We start from the raw sequence: 22,195 nt of genomic DNA, 5'->3' as shown, positions 1-22,195 counted from the left end.
CATTGAAAAGATAGTTTGTTATGCTCACAGATCCCAAGAGGAGAGGGCATGCCATGCCAGAGGGGGCCACGTGAGGAAGCACTGAGTCAGTTAAAAGGCAGGTGACTCAGGAAATGTGGACAAAAGTGTTGATTGTGGTTTTCAAGGGAAGAGGCACACAAGACAGGGTAAGCAGGTTTAGGAGTAGCTAGTTCAGATAATTTCAGGGGTTCTGGGGTTGAGGGGCTGTTCTTAGTTGTCTAGTACCTGGCCCAGGTGATTAGGGCAGTGTAGTATTGGCCCTCAGTGTTATAGAGGAGGTGCTGGGTTATTGACTTTGGACTTGTTGGTTTGCCTATGAAAGGAGTACTCACAGGTGAGTTTACTATCTCTAAGGAAAAAGCTAATCCTGGCGGGGGCAGTCCCTCCAGTGTCAGCAAGGACCCTGATGTCAAAACATCAAAACTATAGAAAGTAAAAAGACATGCTTAATACAGAAGCTAATAGAGGTTAAAGCAGAAATATATGAAAGAGAGAACAGAAAAACAATGGAGGAAATCAATGAAACCAAAAGCAGTTCTTTGAAAAGATAAAAAAAAAGTGACTAGCTAGACTGATCAAGAAAAAAAAGAAGACTCAAGTTCTAAAATCAGAAAAGAGGGAGCATTACTACCAACCATACAGAAATAAAAAGGGTTGGCTGGGTGCAGTGGCTCATGCCTGTAATCCCAGCACTTTGGGAGGCTGAGGTGGGTGGATCACCTGAGGTCAGGAGTTCAAGACCAGCTTGGCAAACGTGGCAAAACTGCATCTCTACTAAAAATACAAAAATTAGCCAGGCATAATGGTGGGCGCCTGTAATCCCAGGTACTTGGGTGGCTGAGCCAGGAGAACAGCAGAATCTCTTGAACCCAGGAGGCGGAGGTTGCAATGAGCTGAGATTGCACCACTGCACTCCAGCCTGGTGACAGAGTGAGACTCCATCTCAAAAAAAAAAAAACAAAGAAATTAAAAGGGTAATGATGGAATGCTGTGAAGAATTATATGCTAACTAATTAGATGACAGATAAAATGGACCAATTCCAAGAAAGACACCATCTACTAAAACTATCTCAAGAAGAAATAGAAGATCTGAATATATCTATAATAAGTAGAGAGAATTAGTAATTTAAAAAACTGCCCACATAGAAAATCCCAGCATCATATAGTTTCGTTGGTCAATTCTGTGAAACATTTAGAGAACACCAATACTTTGTAAAACTCTTATGAAAAATAGAGGAGAACACTACCCAACTCATTCTGTGAGGTCAGTGTTACTCTAATACTCAACCCAGAGATATCAAAATTAAACTACAGACCAATATCCCTTATGAATATAGACACAAAAATTATCAACAAAATACTATCAAACTGAATCCAGCAACATGTTAAAAAAGATTATACACTATTATTTTTATTTCTATTATTGTTATTATTATTATTATTATTACTATTTAAACAAAGACTCTTGCTATGTTGCCCAGGCTGGTATTGAACTCCTGGGCCCAAGCAACCCTTTCACCTTGGCTTCCCAAAGTGCTGGGATTACAGGTCTGAGCCACCACACCCGACTTGTGTGTCATTTAACAAGTGGAATATACAAAAAGCAATCAACATAATGCATTATTTGAATAAAATAAAGGACAAAATCACGTGATCATTTCAATGTACACATAAAAAGCATTTGACAAAATCCAGCAGCCTTTCATGATAAAAACGTACGACAACAAACTAGGAATAGAAGGAAACTTCTAAATGGTAATGAGCATCCATAAAAATGCCACATCTGATATACTTAATGATGAAAAGCTGAATGCTTTCTAAGATCAGGAACAAGTAAGGATGTCTGCCCTCACAACCTACACAGCTTCAGTACAAAAAATCAAAGAACAAACAAACTAAAAGGAATAAATTAGTAATCTTAAGAGCAAATACTTTGAGGCACTCAGCACATTGTAAATCTTTTACCATATTAACTCTTTGAAAAGATTTTTTTTAAACAATTGGGGAGCATAGATTCAAATTGCCTTATTAAATGAACTAACAAAAATTTAAGTTAAAAAAAGAAAACAGGTTACTCTTAATCTACTTATCCATTTTATATGTATTATAATGTAGTTAGCATAAAAACTTGATTTCATTTATCATCATTTATAGATTAAGGAAAAAAACGATTTCAATTACTTTGTAATATAGCAAATGTTAATCTAATTAAGGCTGTCACTCATTAACTGCTGCTGTCTTGATTATTATCAAACCATTTTTATTTTTCAGAAAGCTTTTAGGGTAATCTTAAAATCTGAATCCTCTTAGTATGTATTTTTCCTCTTTTGAAGTATTTATTTCAGGAATATGGCTTCTGAATTGAATCTTCCTGAAAAATGAACACACGGGTATTTCTTTTCTAGGAAAGCTATGTAATGAGCCTTAGAGTTGGAAGCACCTTTATTTATGTCTTAGTTCTACCATTTAGTAGTTGGATGGGTTTGGATCAATTATTAAATTTTTCAGAATCCATATTTTCACATCCATAAAGTGAGAATCATAATCCCTATGGATGGTGACTCCATTCTTTTTTGGGGGAAAAAAAAACTATTCTTTTTTTTGTTTGTTTTTAAGAGATGGAGTATTGCTCTTTTGCCCAGGCTGGAGTGCAGTGACATGATCATAGCTCATTGCCACCTTGAATTCTTGAGCTAACGGGATTCTCCTGCCTCAGCCTCCTAAGTAGCTGGGACTACAGGTACACACCACCACTCCCAGCTAATTAAGAAAAATTTTTATTGTGCAGATGGGTTTTTGCCATCTAGCCTAGGTCTTCAACCCAGGCTCAAGAGATCCTTCTGCCTCAGCCTCCCAAAGTGCTGGGATTACAGGGATGAGCCACCACGCCTGGCCACAAGCTCTGTTGTTTTGTGATTATTACCATTTACCATTGAGAACAACATTGATTGTTTTATTTCTCTTTCTTTGAATAGCACTTGTTTTCATAGTTCTCATCTTCATTATAACCTGTCGGCATTTTAGACAACTATAATGTTCACATAGGCAGTCTACTAGCCTCCTGTACTTTTCCATAATCTCAAACCTTCTCTAAAAATCATATATTCTCTTCTCAGACCACAATCTTGTATCCTTCCAATTTTTAAATTCAGGTACTTTTACTATAATAGTTTCTATTCCAGTGGGAGTGCAGTGGCCGGATCTCAGCTCACTGCAAGCTCCGCCTTCTGGGTTTACGCCATTCTCCTGCCTCAGCCTCCCAAGTAGCTGGGACTATAGGCGCCCACCACCTCGCCCAGCTAGTTTTTTGTATTTTTAGTAGAGACGGGGTTTCACCGTGTTAGCCAGGATGGTCTCGATCTCCTGACCTCGTGATCCGCCCGTCTTGGCCTCCCAAAGTGCTGGGCTATTTTTTTTTTTTTTTTAAGACAAGGTTTCACTCTGCCACCCAGGCTGGAGTGCAGTGGTGTGATCTTGGCTCACTGCAGCCTCCGTCCCCCCAGGCTCAAGTGATCCTCCCACCTCAGCCTCCTGAGTAGCTGGGACTACAGGTGTGCACCACTATGCCTTTTTGTTTTCTTTTTTTTTTTTTTGAGACGGAGTCTCACTCTGCCACCTGGGCTGGAGTGCAGTGGCACGATCTCGGCTCACTGCAAGCTCTGCTTCCCAGGTTCATGCCATTCCCCTGTCTCAGCTTCCTACGTAGCTGGGACAACAGGCGCCCACCACCATGCGCGGCTAATTTTTGGTATTTTTAGTAGAGACAGGGTTTCACTGTGCTAGCCAGGATGGTCTTGGTCTCCTGACCTTGTGATCCACCTGCCTCAGCCTCCCAAAGTGCTGGGATTATAGGTGTTAGCCACTGTGCCCGGCCTTTTTTTTTTTTTTTTTTGACATGGAGTCTTGCTCTGTCGCCCAGGCGAGAGTGTAGTGGCACAGTCTTGGCTTACTGCAACCTCTGCCTCCTGGGTTCAAGCGATTCTCCTGCCTCAGCCTCCCAAGTAGCTGGGACTACATGTGCGCATCACCACACCTGGCTAATTTTTGTATTTTTAGTAGAGGTGGGGTTTCACCGTATTGGCCAGGCTGGTCTCAAACTCCTGATCTTGTGATCTGCCTACCTCGGCCTGGGATTATAGGCGTGAGCCACCGTGCCCGGCCTTTTTTGTATTTTTAGTAGAGACAGGTTCTTGCCATGTTGCCCAGACTGATGACAAACTCCTGAGCTCAAGCAGTCCGGCTGCCTTGGACTCCTAAAGTGCTGGATGTATAGGCATGAGCCACCACACCCACCCCTTCTATGTTGTTTTTAAATATCTGATCCTGTGTCTTCTGTCTTACCTTTCTCCTTTTTTAGCTTAGACTCCATGGGAAATTCTTTAACTTTCTAGCCTCTTGATATGGTTTGGCTATGTCCCCACCCAAATCTCATCTTGAATTGTAACTCCCATAATTCCCACATGTTGTGGGAGGGATCCAGTAGAAGATAATTGAATGATTGGGGGTGGTTTCCGGCATACTGTTCTCATGGTAATGAATAAGTCTCACAAGATCTGATGGTTTCATAAAAGGAAACCCTTTTCGCTTGGCTGTCATTCTCTGTTGCTGCCTCCACGTAAGAACCTTTCGCCTTCCACTGTGATTGTGAGGCCTCCCCAGCCATGTGGAACTGCAAGTCCATTAAACTTCCTTTTCTTTATAAATTACACAGTCTCGGGTATGTCTTTATCAGCAGCGTGAAAACAGACCAATACACTTCTCTTTGGTTCAATCACGTATGCCTGGCAAAATTCATGTTATGAACCCAGTCATCTCATTTCTCCTCATTGGTTCTTAAATACATTAATGTTGCTAGTGTCAACTAGGTTATCAGTTTACCAAGCACTCTTTGGAGTAACTATTTCATACTAACTCTATACTCCTCAAACTCGAACTTTACCACTTTTACCACTCTTCTTCGACCCTTACTTTGAAGACCTTGCTTCTTAAACAAATGGGAAGTATAAGGCAGGAATGCCCTTTTTTATTTTTCTTACCACATCATCTGTGTATATGTAACAGTATTTATACCAATCCTCTTTCATTCCATTATACTGTAGTAAATGCCCTCTTCCTATCAAAAGCCAGTCCCTAACTGTGCTAAATCTTATCTTCTCTGGCATTTATCATTCTCAACACTTCCATTGTTCTTTATTTCCTGGAGTTTTTGTTATGTACCAGGCACTATTCTGCATCCTGGGTATATAGCATACTGCAGTGAACAAACATACCAACCTTACTCTCATGGAACTTCTAGTGGGGAGAAGTTGGATAATTAACAGTTAATCAAACAATTTATTAATCTAGTCAAAAGTGCTATAAAGAAATACATTTAGGAAAACATGATCTTAGCATGATAATGATTGTGGCCTTTATAGTACTACCTAGCTGCATAATTTGTAAGTCACAGTTTGCTATTTTCAGAGGAGGAAGAGAGAACTGTTCTTGACTTATATATTACAAAATTTACTTTTAGTCAACTTTGTGATGTTGCCTATGTATATTAACAAATGTACTTTGATGTTCAAATTAATATATTCTCAAGTGAATGTTTTTGTCATGGAAGAGAAAATGAAGTGTTCAGTGGGATATCTTTTTCTTTGCTTTTGAAATCACCTTTTGAATTGCTGTTGTTTTACATGCTTTACATAGCTGTTCTTGAGTGTGAACTTTCTGCAGCCTATATGCAGTAATCCCATGTTAAGTCAGAGTGAATGAGAAATGCATAAGTGTTTATATGGAATTTGAGAAACAGTTCAATTTTTTCTTTAAAAACCTATTTGTTAGAGATATTTACTGTACAGGAATTGACATACATAAAGTTTGTGGTGTTTTATTTATGTAACTGAAAAAACCAAATCTCATATATTGAATTGCAGGGTACTGGTTTACAGTATATAGATATGTGAGTAGGAGTGGTGAGAGTCATTTTCTTAGCCTTTATTGAGTATCCTGTCTAAAAATATTGACACCATACCATAATATTTTCTATTGTCCTTTTCCTGTTTTTTTTCTCTTTTGCTACTCTCTAACATACTATTTTACTTAATTAGCTTATTGTTTGTCTGTCTTAGCAGACTGTAACCTCTGTGCATAGATTCTTGTCTGCTTTTTATTCTTTTACCACAGGATTCTTAGCTCCTAATGATGGTGACTAGTAGGCAATCAATAAATATTTCTTTCTGCCAGGCACAGTGGCTCACGGCTGTAATCCCAGCACTTTGGGAGGCCGAGGTGGGTGGATCACTTGAGGTCAGGAGTTCGAGACCAGCCTGGCCAACATATAGTGAAACCCCGTCTCTACTAAAAAATACAAATATTAGCTGGGTGTGGTGGTGCACATCTGTAGTCCCAGCTTCTTGGGAAGCTGAGGCAGGAGAATTGCTTGAACCTAGGAGGCGGAGGTTGCAGGGAGCCAAGATCACCACACTGCACTCCAGCCTGGGTGACAGAGCAAGAGTCTGTCACTCAAAAAAATAAAAATAAAAATAAATAAATAAGTAAATAAATAAAATCTTTCTTTTTTTCCCCCCAGTATTAGGAAGGAATAGAGTTCAATAAATATTTCTGATGAATGTAGACAAGTTTACATGATTTTTAAATGTGTGCTAATTTGAGTAGAGACCAACTGCATGTTTGTTCATCACTCTATCTCTAGTACTTTACACAGTGTTTGCAAGTACATGCTTAATAAATATTTGATGAGCAAGCTGGGTGCATTGGCTCATGCCTGTAATCCCAGCATTTTGGGAGACCGAGGTGGGGGGATCACTTGAGGCCAGGAGTTTGAGACCAGTCTGGCTAACATGGCAAAACCCCATCTCTACTAAAAATACAAAAATTTGGCCGAGCGCTGTGGCTCACGCCTGTAATCCCAGCACTTTGGAAGGCCAAGGCGGGTGGATCAGGTCAGGAGATCAAGACCATCCTGGTTAACACGGTGAAACCCCATCTCTACTAAATATACAAAAAATTAGCCAGGCGTGGTGGCACACGCCTGTAGTCCCAGCTACTTGGGAGGCTGAGGCAGGAGAATGGCATGAACCCGGGAGGAGGAGCTTGCAGCGAGCCGAGATGGCGCCACTGCACTCCAGCCTGGGTGAGAGAGCAAGACTCTGTCTCAAAAAAAAAAAAAAAAAATTAACAGGGCTTGGTGGTGAATGCCTGTAATTCCAGCTACTTGAGAGGCTGAGGCATTAGAATTGCTCAAACCCAGGAGACAGAAATTGCGGTGAGCTGAGATCACGCCATTGCACTCCAGCCTAGGCAACTGAGCGAGACTGTCTCTAAATAAATAATGGATGAACGAATAAATGAGAACTAAATGAGGCAATGTGTATAAATTGGCACTTAGTAGATAATTTATATAATTTACTATACCTTTCATTCTTGAATATATGTAAAAATGTGTAAAGACTTACCAACATTACATTGGTTTGTCATATAAAGATATTATCTTTAGGTGGGGCGCAGTGGCTCATGCCTACAATCCCAGCATGTTGGAAGGCCAGATGGGGAAGATCTCTTGAACCTAGGAGTTGCAGATTAGCCTGGACAACATGGCAAAACCCTGTCTCTGCAAAAAAATACAGAAATTAGTGGGGCGTGGTGGTATGCACCTGTAGTCCCATCTACTTGAGAGGATCGCTTGGTTCAGGGGGTTGAGGCTTCACTGAGCCAAAATTACACCCCTGTATACCAGCTTGGGCAACAGAGTGTGAGACCTTGTCTCCAAAAAAAAAAAAAAGAAAGAAAAAGAAAAATTTTATTTAAATTTTATTTGTGGAAGCTTCAGAAAAGAATAAAATACTTAGGAACAAATTTAACAAACAGCATAAGACTATACAAAACACTGCCAGGAGAAATTAAAGGAGACACATGTATTAGTTCTCACGCTGCTAATGAAGAGATACCCGAGACTGTGTAATTTGTAAAGGAAAGAGGTTTAACAGACTTATAGTTCTGCGTGGCTGGGGAGGCCTCAGGAAGCTTACAATCATGGCAGAAGGGGAAGCAAACATGTCTTTCTTCACATGGCAGCAACAAGGAGAAGCACAGAACAAAGAGAGGGGAAATCCTTTTATAAAACCATCAGATCTCATGAGAACTCAGCTATGACACACACAGAATTCTATTTTTCTGCCAACAGAAATAAAACCCCCAACTGGATGGACCACTTTTCTGATCTAGTTTTTTATTGTTTTTTAGGAACTTAAAATTCTTAGTGATTCATATTTTAAATGCACAGACTCAACTAGTTTCTGGTTTAAGGAATATGGCACAAAGATATTTAGGGAAAAAGTATGTATGTACCCACACACACATACATAGTATATGTGCACAGAAACGTTTATTAATGAGGTGATTAAATTTCTAAAATAGAGTCCATATCAACATCCTCTTTCTGGGGTCATTTGTCTTTCTTCCATTCTTTTTATTTATCTCCCCTAATTAATTTTGGCCTCTTTTTTAACTTGTATACTTTTTTTTCCCTCTTTTTTCTAGTCTGCCTTCTTTCTATTCTCTTATTATTTCACCATTTTCTCTTGATAGGGAAAATAGCAGCCAGGCAATAGAATTTTACATGTGTTTTCACCACAGAAGGAACCTATCATTGTGTGGTACACAGTAAAACCTGTTTTCCTTACCTAATGACTTTTATTTTTTATTGGAAAAATCATGTGTCTTATGGAAAGTTACGATGTTTGTGAGTCTCTGGCTTTCTATGTCATCAGGACAGTTGACAAACCACTATGTAGGAGGTCATGACAGCAGATAGTTGTTTATATCAACAATATTTTATAAAACTGCTCTTGGGGCAGATACGCACCATTCTGAGTGGGGAGCAATCAGATATTCAAGCTAAAGTTCAAATACAAATATTTAAACCAAAGTTGCCATTATCTTATTATTTGTAAAATGAGAAAAATAGGGATGAGAATAAGCTACCTGGCAGGAATGTATAAAGATTAGAGATGATCATGTAAAAGGCTTAAAACAGTCTCTAATATTAAGCAAGTGCTGAATACGTGGAAACTGTTATCACTGGAAGTTTTGTTTGTCCTTAATTGGCTATGTTGTATTGGTTTGTTTATTCATTATTTCTTCCACAATTAATGAATCCCATTTGAATCCTAAACTGCTGGCCACCATTAAACGGTTATTATTTGTTAACTTCTTTGTTTTGTTTTACAGGCAACAATTGGCATTGACTTTTTATCAAAAACTATGTACTTGGAGGATCGAACAGTGAGTAATATTTTCAGTGTGCAATTTTCTGCAACATTCCAGGTTAGAAAACTGCGATCAAAATAATCAATGATTGTCACCATAAGAAGTACTTAGCAGAGTTACCAAAGAGAGTTTACAGTTGTTGAGAAAAACTCTTATTACTGAGTGAGTAGTACTTGGCAGTTATCTTGATTTGGAAAAATGAAAACAAATAACTTTACAGAGAATTAAAGGAGAATTTTTATGAAGAAATTAAAGCTGCTAAAGACCTTCTAAATACCACTCTTGAGGCATTCAATAAGATTTCAATTTGTGAACTTCAGTATTTTTTTGTCAGGATAGGATGCATGTCAAAGTGACTGACTAAAAAGAAATAATGTGAGCTGGGTGCAGTGGCTCACACCTGTAATCCAAGCACTTTGGGAGGCTGGAGCAGGTGGATCACCTGAGGTCAGGAGTTTGAGACCAGCTTGGCCAACATGATGAAACCCCGTCTCGGTTAAAAATACAAAAAATTAGCCAGGCGTGGTGGCAGGCGCCTATAATCCCAGCTACTCGGGAGGCTGAGGCAGGAGAATCACTTGAACCCAGGAGGCGGAGGTTGCAGTGAGCCGAGATTGTGCTATTGCACTGTAGCCTGGGCAGCAAGAGTGAAACTCCGTTGCAAAAAAAAAAAAAAAAAAAAGTAATGTGTATTTATTTGTTGGATTTCTTGTCTTTCGTCCTTTGGAATGTTTTCTTTAAATACAGTGTAAAATCTGTATTCTAGCCCACTACCCCTTGAAGAGATTCTTGTCACCTAAATAGTGAATATCTTACATGCAGTATTTTGAGACCTGCACCCAAAAACATTATTTTATTTCCAGTGTTATTTCTTATGTGTTTTTTTTTTCCTGAATATTCTCTTTTATGGTTTAATATATAGCATGTCATTTCTTAAAATTTGTAAGCAGCCGGGTGCGGTGGCTCACGCCTGTAATCCCAGCACTTTGGGAGGCCGAGGTGGGCGAATCACCTGAGGTCAGGAGTTCAAGACTAGCCTGGCCAACGTGGTGAAACCCCATCTCTTCTAAAAGTACAAAAATTAGCCGGGCGTGGTGGTGGGTGTCTACAGTCCTAGCTACTCGGGAGGCTGAGGCAGGAGAATCGTTTGAACCCGGGAGGCAGAGGTTGCAGTGAGCCGAGTTCACAGCACTGCACTCCGGCCTGAGCAACAAGAATGAGATTCTGTCTCAAAAAAAAAAAAAAAAAATTGAAAGCTTGGAAACGACTTTCTGTCATGATGCAAGAACTTGATGCTTGTTTTCAGGCTTTTCTTCTTGTAATATAGATAGGAGATAGTACGTAAATAAATTTTTATGTAGGTCTGCAAAAAGATATTCCTCCTTTTTTTTTGTTTTTCTGAGATGGCGTCTCGCTCTGTTGCCCAGGCTGGAGTGCAATGTTGTGATCTCGGCTCACTGCAAGCTCCGCCTCCCGGGTTCAAGCCATTCTCCTGCCTCAGCCTCCCGGGTAGCTGGGACTACAGGTGCCCGCCACCACGCCCAGCTCATTTTTATATTTTTAATAGAGACAGGGTTTCACCATGTTGGCCAGGATGGTCTCGATCTCTTGACCTCGTGATCCACCTGCCTCGGCCTCCCAAAGTGCTGGGATTACAGGCGTGAGCCACTGTGCCTGGCCCTCCTTTTTGTTACATTACACACACACACGCTCGCGCCTGTAATATAGATATGAGATAGTAGATAAATTTTTTTTTTTTTTTTTTTTTTTTTTTTTGAGACGGAGTCTCACGCTGTTGCCCAGGCTGGAGTGCAGTGGCGCGATCTCGGCTCACTGCAAGCTCCGCCTCCCGGGTTCCCGCCATTCTCCTGCCTCAGCCTCCTGAGTAGCTGGGACTACAGGCGCCCGCCACCGCGCCCGGCTAATTTTTTGTATTTTTAGTAGAGACGGGGTTTCACTGTGGTCTCGATCTCCTGACCTTGTGATCCGCCCGCCTCGGCCTCCCAAAGTGCTGGGATTACAGGCTTGAGCCACCGCGCCCGGCCGAGATAGTAGATAAATTTTTATGTAGGGCTGCAAAAAGGTCTTCCTCCTTTTTGTTACATTACACACACACACATGTGTTCTGGGGAGAAATGTATGGGACAAATACAAGCACAGTAGTTAAAGACCCAGTTTTAAAGTATTCTAGACTCAATAGGAAAGAGACACGTTTTAGCTTAAGAGAAGCTTTCAAAGAAGCATTAATTCCTTTACTCTGATAGCTTAGGCTGTTCCTTTCATTGACATTTACCTTAGTTTTTTTTTTTTTTTTTTTTTTTTTTTTTTTGCTCTGTTTAACCATCAACAGTCTACTTTTTGACCCTGGAAGGCATAGGGATTAAAATAGGTTTTAGGTAGGGAAAAAGGGAAGCCATATTTCTGATTCTGTGAAACCTTTCCCAGTGGCATTTTCCAGTCATTTACCTTCGGAGTACGCAAAATTTTAATATTTCTCCCTTTTGAAAAAGGAGTTTTGTATTATTTTCATTCCTCACTCCCTGCAACCTCTTGCATGAGTCTTCTTTCTACTTCCTTCCCACCCTCTCCCTTTTAAAAAAACATTTTTTTTTCTTTTTAGTATTAGTTTCGTTTGTTTTTTTTTTTTTATTTATTTTTTCCCATCTCACAGATCAGGCTTCAGCTGTGGGATACTGCGGGTCAGGAACGTTTCCGTAGCCTCATTCCCAGTTACATCCGTGATTCTGCTGCAGCTGTAGTAGTTTACGATATCACAAGTAGGTATATTGCAACGGGTTGACCTTTCTTATTTTTCTTGCTTGTTTGACTGATTTTGTTGTTAGGTACGATTGCAATTATGGGACACAGCAGGTCAAGAGCGGTTCAGGAGCTTGATTCCTAGCTACATTCGTGACTCCACTGTGGCAGTTGTTGTTTATGATATCACAAGTGAGTGGAGGGAATTATGCATTTCTAATCTTCTTTCAACCTTTAGCTTAGCTGCATGCATGTTCTTGTCTTGTGCTTGTTTTCCTTACTGGCATGTAAAAATAAGTTTTATCGTAGTAAATCACATATCAGCCAGGTCAGAAATACTTGCTTTGGTGTTTATACCAGTATGCTTTATATCTAACTGTGCCAGGTTTTTTGCCCCAGAAATTTTCTTTTGGGTCCAATTGTGAATCCTTTTCAAGGGTTTCTTAGTATCCTGTTATTCCTAAACCATACCATAATTATAGTTGGAGGAATGTCTCCTTTTAATTTAATTTGATCTCAGATTTCTCTAAAATAAAATAATCTGTGTTTAAGTCTCTTGCCAAGTTTTCCAAATTCTCCAAGCTTTCTATTGAGGCTATTACAAGCTTCTGCTAGCCAGCTTTTCTCTGCTTTCCCCTTCCAGCCATTCTGTCTCTGTAGAGGAAGACAGAGAAAACATAATGTATAGTTTTCTATTAATCTTTTTTATTTGAATCATATTTTGGTTCTGTGACTGATTTATTTACTTTGTTGCTAACAAATTACACTTTCATTTCTCTCCAAGAAAAAAATTTTAAATAGGAGGTGAAACAACCAGTATTTCTTTTTTCTAAAGATTGAATAATGCCTGTGGCCTTTTAAGTGACTGTAAATTTTCCATGAAGCATTGGTGACTGACAGTAAAATGCTTTCTGATTGAAATTGCCTTTGTAAATTGGTTTATGACATATATTAGGCAATATTAAACATTATTCCATATAGTGGTTCATAATTTATAGGAAAACCAGGGTCTTGAACTCCTGGGCTCAAGTGATCCTCCTGCCTCAGCCTTCCAAAGTGCTAGGATTAGGCCAGGCACAGTGGCTTACGCTGGAAATCCTCACATTTTGGGCGGCCAAGGCAGGTGGATCACCTGAGGTCAGGAGTTTGAGACCAGCCTGACCAACATGATGGAACTCCATCTCTACTGAAAATGCAAAAATAGCCAGATATGGTGGCGCATGCCTGTAATCGCAGCAACTTCAGAGACGGGGGCAGGAAAATCTCTTGAACCTGGAAGTCAGAGGTTGCAGTGAGCTGAGATCGTGCCATTGCACTCCAGCCTGGGCAACAAGAGCAAAACTCCATCTCAGCAACAACAACAACAAAAACCAAAGTGCTAGGATTACAGGCATGAACCATTGTGCCCGGCACAGTATCTGGGACTTTCTTTTTAGATTTTTAAAAAATGTGTACCACACTACACAGATGCAGTATCGTGGGCTAAAAAAAACTTACATAGACAAAGGAACTATTCATTTGGACTAATAAAACTGTTACTATACATTTTTGCATATCTCAATCAGGAATCATATCTAATAATGAATAATTGTGCTGGCAAAATTAGAAGATTGCATTCAAGGATTTGTTTTTTTTTAAATAGGTGCTATATGCAATCTTTCTTCTTTTGCACCTTTACTTTGGGTTGCTGTTTGTTTAAAAAAAAGAAGTATGTTCATATTGTGCATTGACACGTTTTGTAGCTTTAAAATGTTTGTGCTTACTTTAACCACAGCAAGTGAAACCTTACGTTTTTTTTAATCCACAAATGTGATTCAAATATTAGTATATTGTTTTCTTTAGCTGCTGTAATAAATGTTGAAGTACTCTACTTAGAATCCAACACTAGAAAAGATAAATTTTGTTACAGGTGTTTCTGGTGCATTAAACAAATAAATTTTAGGTTAAAGTGATCACAAACTGAGGAAGCTGTGCCAACAGTGGTGTTGAAAGCTATTGAAAGGCTTTACAAATTTTCTGGATGTGTTGGGACTTACTGGCTGACATACTTTTGAAAATGCTTTCTTTGTTATGTTTGGTATGTGTAAGTGATAAAAAAAGCATTGTGGCAATGTGACACCATATTATCTGCCATAGCTGTCCTTATATTTCAAAAAGTTTTTTTTTTTTTTTTTAATTAAATACTACATTGCACTCACTTGGTCATATTCAAAAAAATTTTAAACTACTCTAAAAGGAACCTTGAAGATTTTATTCTTGTAATTTGTTTAAATTGCTGACAGTTGTAATCAGATAAAATGGAGTTATGTTGCAGGCACATTAAAAGTGGGGTACTAATGTGCCAGCCCCCTTCCAACTTCCAGGGCTTTTTTGGAGGGAGGTGCCCACCACCTGGGGAGGCATTTTTCAGCAACACTAATCTGTCTACCCTCCTATACCAGATGTTAACTCATTCCAGCAAACTACAAAGTGGATTGATGATGTCAGAACAGAAAGAGGAAGTGATGTTATCATCATGCTAGTAGGAAATAAAACAGATCTTGCTGACAAGAGGTATGGAGTTATTTTATGTGTGTGTAATGTTTGATTTCTGTGTTATACAGCCTTTTGTTTTTGTTCACTGAAAATTTGTTGTGAAAGGAGACATGCTTAATCCTTAAGTTTGTGTCCTCCCCTGCTTTTCTTTAGCATGGGAACCTCAAATATAAATGTAAATATTAAACACCCAGTCCTTAAGGGAAAATGAATTTTATTTTCTTTAAGCTCACGTGTAAATAACTCTTGTGCAAGTTTGTTTAGACTTGAAGCCAGTAAATATTTTGCATTTTTTAGATCTCATAAGCATGAATATTGTTTTGTTAAAGAGCAAACCAGTTTGGAAAAACCTTATCTTTAAAAATTATTCATAATGATTAAATGTACACTCTTTTCTTAGTAGTCTTCTTATAAACATTCATTATAATTCAGTGGTGTGGGTTTTTGTTTTTTGATTGTTGTTTTCTAATTGTGTGGTTGAACCAGACTGTGTAGTTGCACTGAATAGCTTGATTGTGATACCTTAGTCAAATGAGCAAAGCAATATTCAAGTCACAGGATGCAAAATATATTAACATTCACTGTAGAACCCATGGCTTGAATATTTGCTTTCAGCATTCTTAAGCGATTTACTGCATACTCTTTCTGCTTTAAATAGTTTTGACCATACTACTTAATAGTAAGAGCTTTTACTGTTTATTATTTGTTTATTCATGAGATGGATATTGAAATTCGGGTAATGAACTTGTGATATTAATTCAAATGTTGCAAAGAAAGCCAATGTTAAAAGACTTGTGGAGATGTGAAGCCCATTTCTGCCCATGGCACCTCAATTAGAATTGGTAGTACAGGCCAGGCGCAGTGGCTCACAACTGTAATCCCAGCACTTTGGGAGACCAGGGAGGGTGGATCACGAGGTCAGGAGTTCAAGACCAGCCTGGCCAAGATGGTGAAACCCTGTCTCTACTAAAAATACAAAATTAGCTAGGTGCTGTGGCAGGCACCTGTAATCCCAGCTACTTGGGAGGCTGAGGCAGGAGAATCACTTGAACCCGGGGGCGGAGGTTGCAGTGAGCTGAAATCGTGCCACTGTACTCCAGCCTGGGCAACAGAGTGAGACTCTGTCTCAAAAAAAAAAAGTAGTACAGTTGCAAAAAAGTCTTAATTTAAAAGTAAATTCAAAGTGATTTCATCTTTTCTTTATAAAAATCTTTTTTGGACATGAATTGCTATGAAGGAAATTTTCACTATTTTATTTTTCTTCACTCTAGAGACTTCGTAGGTACCTTTTTTTTTTTTTTTTTGGGGGGGGGGGAGATGGAGTCTTACTCTGTCACCCAGGCTGGAATGCAGTGGTGTGATCTCAGCTCATTGCAACCTCCGCCTCACCAGGTTCAAGCAATTCTTCTGCCTCAGCCTCCTGAGTAGCTGGGATTACAGGCACCTGCCACTGCGTCCTGCAAATTTTTGTATTTTTAGTAGAGACGAGATTTCACCATGTTGGCCAGGCTGGTCTTGAACTCCTGACCTCGTGATCCACCTGCCTCAGCCTCCCAAAGTACCCGGATTACAGGCGTGAGCCACCACGCCCTGCCGGTACCTTCATTTTACTTGTTTATTTTTGAGTTGGACTCTCGCATTGTGACCCGGGCTGGAGTGCAATGGCGCGATCTCGGCTCACTGCAATCTCTGCCTCCCAGGTTCAAGCGATTCTCCTGCCTCAGCCTCCCAAGTAGCTGGGATTACTGGCGCCTACCACCATGCCCGGCTAGTTTTTTGTATTTTTAGTAGAGACGAGGTTTCACTCTGTTGGCCAGGTTGGTCTCGAACTCCTGACCTTGTGATCCACCTGCCTTGGCCTTCCAAAGTGCTGGGATTACGGGCGTGAGCCACCGTGCCTGGCCTCTTCATTTTTAAATAGGAAAATTGTGTATCTGAATTGTTTCCCTTTATAGCCAGAGTCATCTGAGGAGGATGCTTATAAGGATTAGTTTTTTTATTGCTTAATATTTCAGTTGAGGCCGGGCGCAGTGGCTCAAGCCTGTAATCCCAGCACTTTGGGAGGCCGAGACGGGCGGATCACGAGGTCAGGAGATCGAGACCATCCTGGCTAACCCAGTGAAACCCCGTCTCTACTAAAAATACAAAAAACTAGCCGGGCGAAGTGGCGGGTGCCTGTAGTCCCAGCTACTCGGGAGGCTGAGGCAGGAGAATGGCGTAAACCCAGGAGGCGGAGCTTGCAGTGAGCTGAGATCTGTCTGCTGCACTCCAGCCTGGGCGACAGAGCGAGACTCCGTCTCAAAAAAAAAAAAAAAAAAAAAAAAATTTCAGTTGAGTGCACAAATGGTAGAAACTTATCAAATTTTATATATATATGTGTGTGTGTGTGTGTGTGTGTGTTTTGAAATGGAGTTTCGCTCTTGTCGCTCAGGCTGGAGTACAATCTTGGCTCATTCCAATCTCAGTCTCCTAGGCTCAAGCGATTCTCCTGCCTCAGCCTCCCAAGTAGCTGGAATTACAAGAGCTCGCCACCACACCTGGCTAATTTTTGTATTTTTTAGTAGTGACAAGGTTTCACCATGTTGGCCAGGATGGTCTCAAACTCCTGACCTCAGGTGATCCACCCACCTTGGCTTCCCAAAGTGTTGAGATTACAGGCATTAGCCACCATGCCCTACCTAAAACTATAATAATTTTTCTTTAAGGTAACATTTGTCAGTTGCTTTGAAATTACCATCTTTCTTGGTAATCTTTACCAGACTATCATCTCTCAACTGTTCACATTTAAAACAATTAGAGCTTGTTCATTCCACCAAAATGATTTTCAAATGGGTAAAAGGCTTAATTTTTTTAAAGCATCTTTATATTTGGCCTTTTATAAGCATGACGTGAAATCCTGAAGCCATAAAGGGAAAGATTGATAAGTTTGAATACATAAAGAGCGTATTTACCTGTTAGATCGACCATGATTCAGAAGATTTAAATCTACAGTATTTTCAAGAGTTTGAATAAACGGGAATTCTCATGCACTGAAAATGTAACTATAAACAATTTTGGGGGGGAAACAATTGGATGATACTAGAATTTAAAATAATGTTACTGACCCGGTATCCCACAGATGGGCCCACAGAAATGTGAAAAGGTGACCATACAAGAATGTTTCTTGCAACATTATTTATAATACTGAAAAATTAAAAGCAATCTAGATATCCAGCAGCAGTAGATTGGAGATATAAATAGTATTTTGTAAGTGGAATACTTTATAGCCATTAAAAAGAATGACAGAAATTTACTGATGTTTTAACATATTTCTAACACATGAAGCTTAGAAAAGCACTTGATCAGTGTGTATAACACGATACCTTTTCTATTTTAAAACAGATGGCAGGCTGGGCATGGTGACTCACACCTGTAATCCCAGCACTTTGGGAGGTCAAAGTGGGCAGATCACTTGAGGTCAGGAATTGGAGACCAGCCTGGCCAACATAGTGAAACCCCATCTCTACTAAAAATACAAAAATTAGCCAGGTGTGGTGGTGTGTGCCTGTAATCCCAGCTACTCAGGAGGCTGAGGCAGGAGAATCGGTTGAACCCGGGAGGCGGAAGTTGCAGTGAGCTGAGATCTACGCCATTGCACTCCAGCCTGGGCGGCAGAGTGAGACTCCATCTCAAAAAAAAAAAAGAAAAAAGATGATTATGGAGAGTAGTAGGCAATAAGGCAAACAAACAAACAGATCAAATGAAGGCCAGATCATGTACAGCAAAATGAGGGCTCACTCTTAATGAGATTAGAGGGTTTGAGTAGAGGAATAACTTTTCATGGATCACTGTTCTATTAAAATTAAAGAGGTAGGCTGGCACGGTGGCTCGCGTCTATAATCCCAGCACTTTGGGAAGCAGAGGCGGGCAGATCACTTGAGGTCAGGAGTTCAAGACCAACCTGGCCAATATGGTGAAACCCCATCTCTGCTAAAAATACAAAAATTAGCCTGTCATGGTGGCGCGTGCCTGTAATCCCAGCTACTCAGGAGGCTGAGGCAGAAGAATTGCTTGAACCCAAGAGGCAGAGGTGGCAGTGAGCTGAGATTGCACCACTGCGCTCCAGCATGGGCGACAGAGTGAGACTCTGTCTCAAAAAAAAAAAAGAATTTAAAGGGGTAATAATGGGAGTGAGAAGACTAGTAAGGAGGCTAATCCAGTCTGTCATCCAAGCAAGAAATTATGACTTGGACTAAGAGAGTGATAGCTTATACAGTGATAAGTGGTTCAGTTCAGATATATTTTGAAGATAGAGCTATCAGGGTATACTTAGGCAGTGGATGGATTACATACTGATGGGTGGAATGTGGAGTGTGAGTGAAGGAGCAGTTGAGGATGATACCTAGATTTTTGGCCTGGGTGACTGTCGTTAACTTGACATAAGAGCGACTGTCTAAAGAGCTGTTTTAGGAGAGAACATGACCTGAGTTTTGGTCATGTTAAGTTTAGAATGGCCATTAGAAATCTTAGTGAAGATGTCAGATACGCAGTTGGATGATATGTGTCTGGGGTTCAGAGCAACAGTCCAGGGTAGATATATGTTTAGGGAGTCATCAGCGTATAGATGGTATTTAAAACCATGAGACTGTATGGGATCAGCAAGGGAGTAATTGTAGCTAGAGAAGAGGACCAAGGAGTACATTTTAGGGTATTTTTTATTTAAAACAGGATCTTTCAGTCTTGGCACTATTGACATTTTGGGCCAGGTAATTCTTGTCCTGTGCGTTTTAGGATATTTTAGGGTATTTTAGGATATTTAGCAATATCCTTGGCTTCTTCCCAGTAGATACCGGTAGCACACACATAACCAGGTTGTGACAACCAAACTCTCTCCCCAGATTGCCCCTGGTTAAGATCCACTGACTGAGAAGTTAAGGAAGTAAAGAGGAACTGGTGAAACAAGTAAGAAGGAGAAATTGGCCACAAAAGTAGGAGGAAAACCAGGTGGATACAGTGTTCTGAAAGCCAAATGAAAATAAATGTTTTAAGGAGAAGACAGTTATTAACTATGCCACATGCTCTTTAAGGTCAAACCAAATGAAGACTGAGAATTACCCATTACCCATTGGATTTAGAAGTTTGAAGGTTATTAATGTTGTTGACAGGTACACTGAAGTGATGGGGTTGAAAATCTCACTACAGTAGGTTCAAGACAGAATGCCCCTCTTACCTCTGAAGTTATAAGATAAGATGAATAAGATGACCCTATTTATATTAATAATAGTAAAAGAAAAATCTGGCCAGCGTGGTGGCTCACACCTCCCAGCACTTTGGGAATCCGAGGCAGGCAGATCACTTGAGGCCAGGAGTTCGAGACCAGCCTGGGCCAACATAGAAAAACCCTGTCTCTACTAAAAATATAAAAATTAGCCAGGCAAGGTGGCACATGCCTGTAATCCCAGCTACTTGGGTGACTGAGACATGAGAATCACTTGACCCCAGGAGGTGGAAGTAAGTGATCTGAGATCGTGTCATTGCACTCTAGCCTGGGTGAGAGTGAGACTGTCCAAAAAAAAAAAAAAAAAAAAAGCCTCTATAATTAAAGCAATGTGGTCTTGCTGCATGAATAGTTACAGAAAAGTAGAACAGAGTAGAAAAGCTAGAAAGAACCGGGCGTGGTGGCTCATGCCTATAATCCCAGCACTTTGGAAGGCCAAGGCAGGCGGATTACCTGAGGTCAAGAGTTCAAGACCAGCCTGGCCAACATGGTGAAACCCTATCTCTACTAAAAATACAAAAATTAGCCGGGCGTGGTGGCACTTGCCTGTAATCCCAGCTACTCGGGAGGCTGAGGCAGAAGAATTGCTTGAGCCTGGGAGGCAGAGGTTGGAGTGAGCTGAGATCATGCCACTGCACTCCAGCCTGGCCAACAGAGTGAGACTCTGTCTCAAAAAAAATAAAAAAGAAAGAAAGGCTAGAAACAGACCCGGTTTCATATAGAAAATAAGTATGAAGGTGGTACCTCAAATCACTGGGGGAAATGAACTATGTAATAAATTGATTGGAGTAACTGGTTAACTGTATAGAAAAAGATAAAATTGGATCAAGTTCTCATATTACACTAGGACAAATTCTGAAGGGATTAGAGATTTAATTGTGAAAATAAAATAAGGACTAACTGAATTCTGGTTCTTAATGATACTAATGCTATGACACAAAATAAGGGAAAATGTTAAGTTTGATTACATAAAACATTATAAACAAAGCAAATGGCAAACTAGGGAAAAGTATTTGTAAATTGTATCAAAAATGGCTAATATCCCAAATATATAAAAAGCCTCTAAAAGTAAAGATAAACATCACTATAGAAAAATTGACTAGAAATATGAAGTTATGGAGAAAGTAACATAGCTCTTAATTATCTGAAAAGAAGCTCAGTCTTGCTCTTACTGAAGTACTGATTGAAACTACACTGAGAAATATTTTTGCCTCAGATTCAGACTGCCAGAATTCCAAGTTTGTTGAAGTCCTCTGCTAGCAAGGCTATAAGGAAAACAGTTACTCTCATGAATTGCTGAGGCAATGCAGAATGGTAATACTCCTATGGAGGAGAGAGAGTTGCTTTTTGGCAATATCTAACATAGACGTTTAGCCTTTGACCTGGAAATCCCACTTCTAGGAATCTCCTCAAGATACATTGGTAAGAGTACAAAAAGACATATATACAAGTCTATTTCCTATAGCACTATTTGTAATATCTAAAGACTGTAAACAACCCAGATGTCCACAAAAGGAAAATGGTTTGACAAACTTACAAACATCCTTTTAAAGGAGTACTAGACAGGTACAAAAAGGAACGAAGAAAGTATATATTACTATGGAGTTAATCTTCAGGATATATGACTAAGTGAATGCAAGGTGAAGTCATCTGTAACATGGTACAGTTTACTTGAGAGAAATACAGATGTATATACACATTACCCAAAACAAAATGAGGACTCTACTGGGCTGCCATCCCAGCTGGACTGCTGCTGTGGAGCTCAGCATCAAATACTTTAGGAGAAGCTGCAGAGGGACCTGGAGACAGAGCATGGTGGAGGTAGAGGATACAACCCTCACACCACTGTGCTGTATGTCCATCTTTCAAGTCCTGGTGGTGTCCGCAGAGTTTGAAGGGAAGCCACTGCTTCAGAGATACCAGGTGGTAAATGCATGTGTAGTGGAAGTGCACTCCTGTGCATCTATGCCTTTGAGCAGAAAGCCTTTGAGTCCCAATTAGTGGGCCCATGAGTGGCCAAAATGAGGGACTGGGACCTGTATAGCCATTAAACTATAAACAAGGGCCAAAAAGGAAAGATAAATCATAAGTTTAATGAAAATGGGCTGGGCATAGTGGCTTTGTGGGCCCATGAGTGGCCAAAATGAGGGACTGGGACCTGTATAGCCATTAAACTATAAACAAGGGCCAAAAAGGAAAGATAAATCATAAGTTTAATGAAAATGGGCTGGGCATAGTGGCTTACCACCTCTATTCCCAAAGGAAGCTGAGGCAGAAGGATCATTTGAGGCCAGGAGTTCGAGGTTACAGTGAGCTACAATCCTGCTACTGCACTCATGTGCAACAGAGCAA

The 22,195-nt window shown here is 40.1% G+C and overlaps 1 protein-coding gene across 2 annotated transcripts in view; it reads left to right on the top strand.

Annotated features, from left to right (window-relative positions):
- LOC105468721 (RAB6A, member RAS oncogene family) overlaps positions 1-22,195 on the top strand; it is a 101,348-nt gene that overhangs the window by 34,905 nt on the left and 44,248 nt on the right. Inside the window, exons 3-5 of one of the 2 annotated variants that reach the window (XM_011719035.3) lie at positions 9,256-9,309; positions 12,138-12,243; positions 14,493-14,604. In XM_011719035.3, the coding sequence (XP_011717337.1) occupies positions 9,256-9,309; positions 12,138-12,243; positions 14,493-14,604 (272 nt within the window). Of the gene's footprint in view, positions 1-9,255; positions 9,310-11,965; positions 12,072-12,137; positions 12,244-14,492; positions 14,605-22,195 lie in introns of both variants that reach the window. The other variant, XM_011719036.3, reaches the window with a different exon arrangement.

This window comes from Macaca nemestrina, chromosome 12 (genome assembly GCF_043159975.1).
Source record: "Macaca nemestrina isolate mMacNem1 chromosome 12, mMacNem.hap1, whole genome shotgun sequence".
NCBI classification, from domain to species: domain Eukaryota; kingdom Metazoa; phylum Chordata; class Mammalia; order Primates; family Cercopithecidae; genus Macaca; species Macaca nemestrina.
Note: the sequence above shows the minus strand (reverse complement) of the source record. Positions and strands in the feature narration are given on the sequence as shown.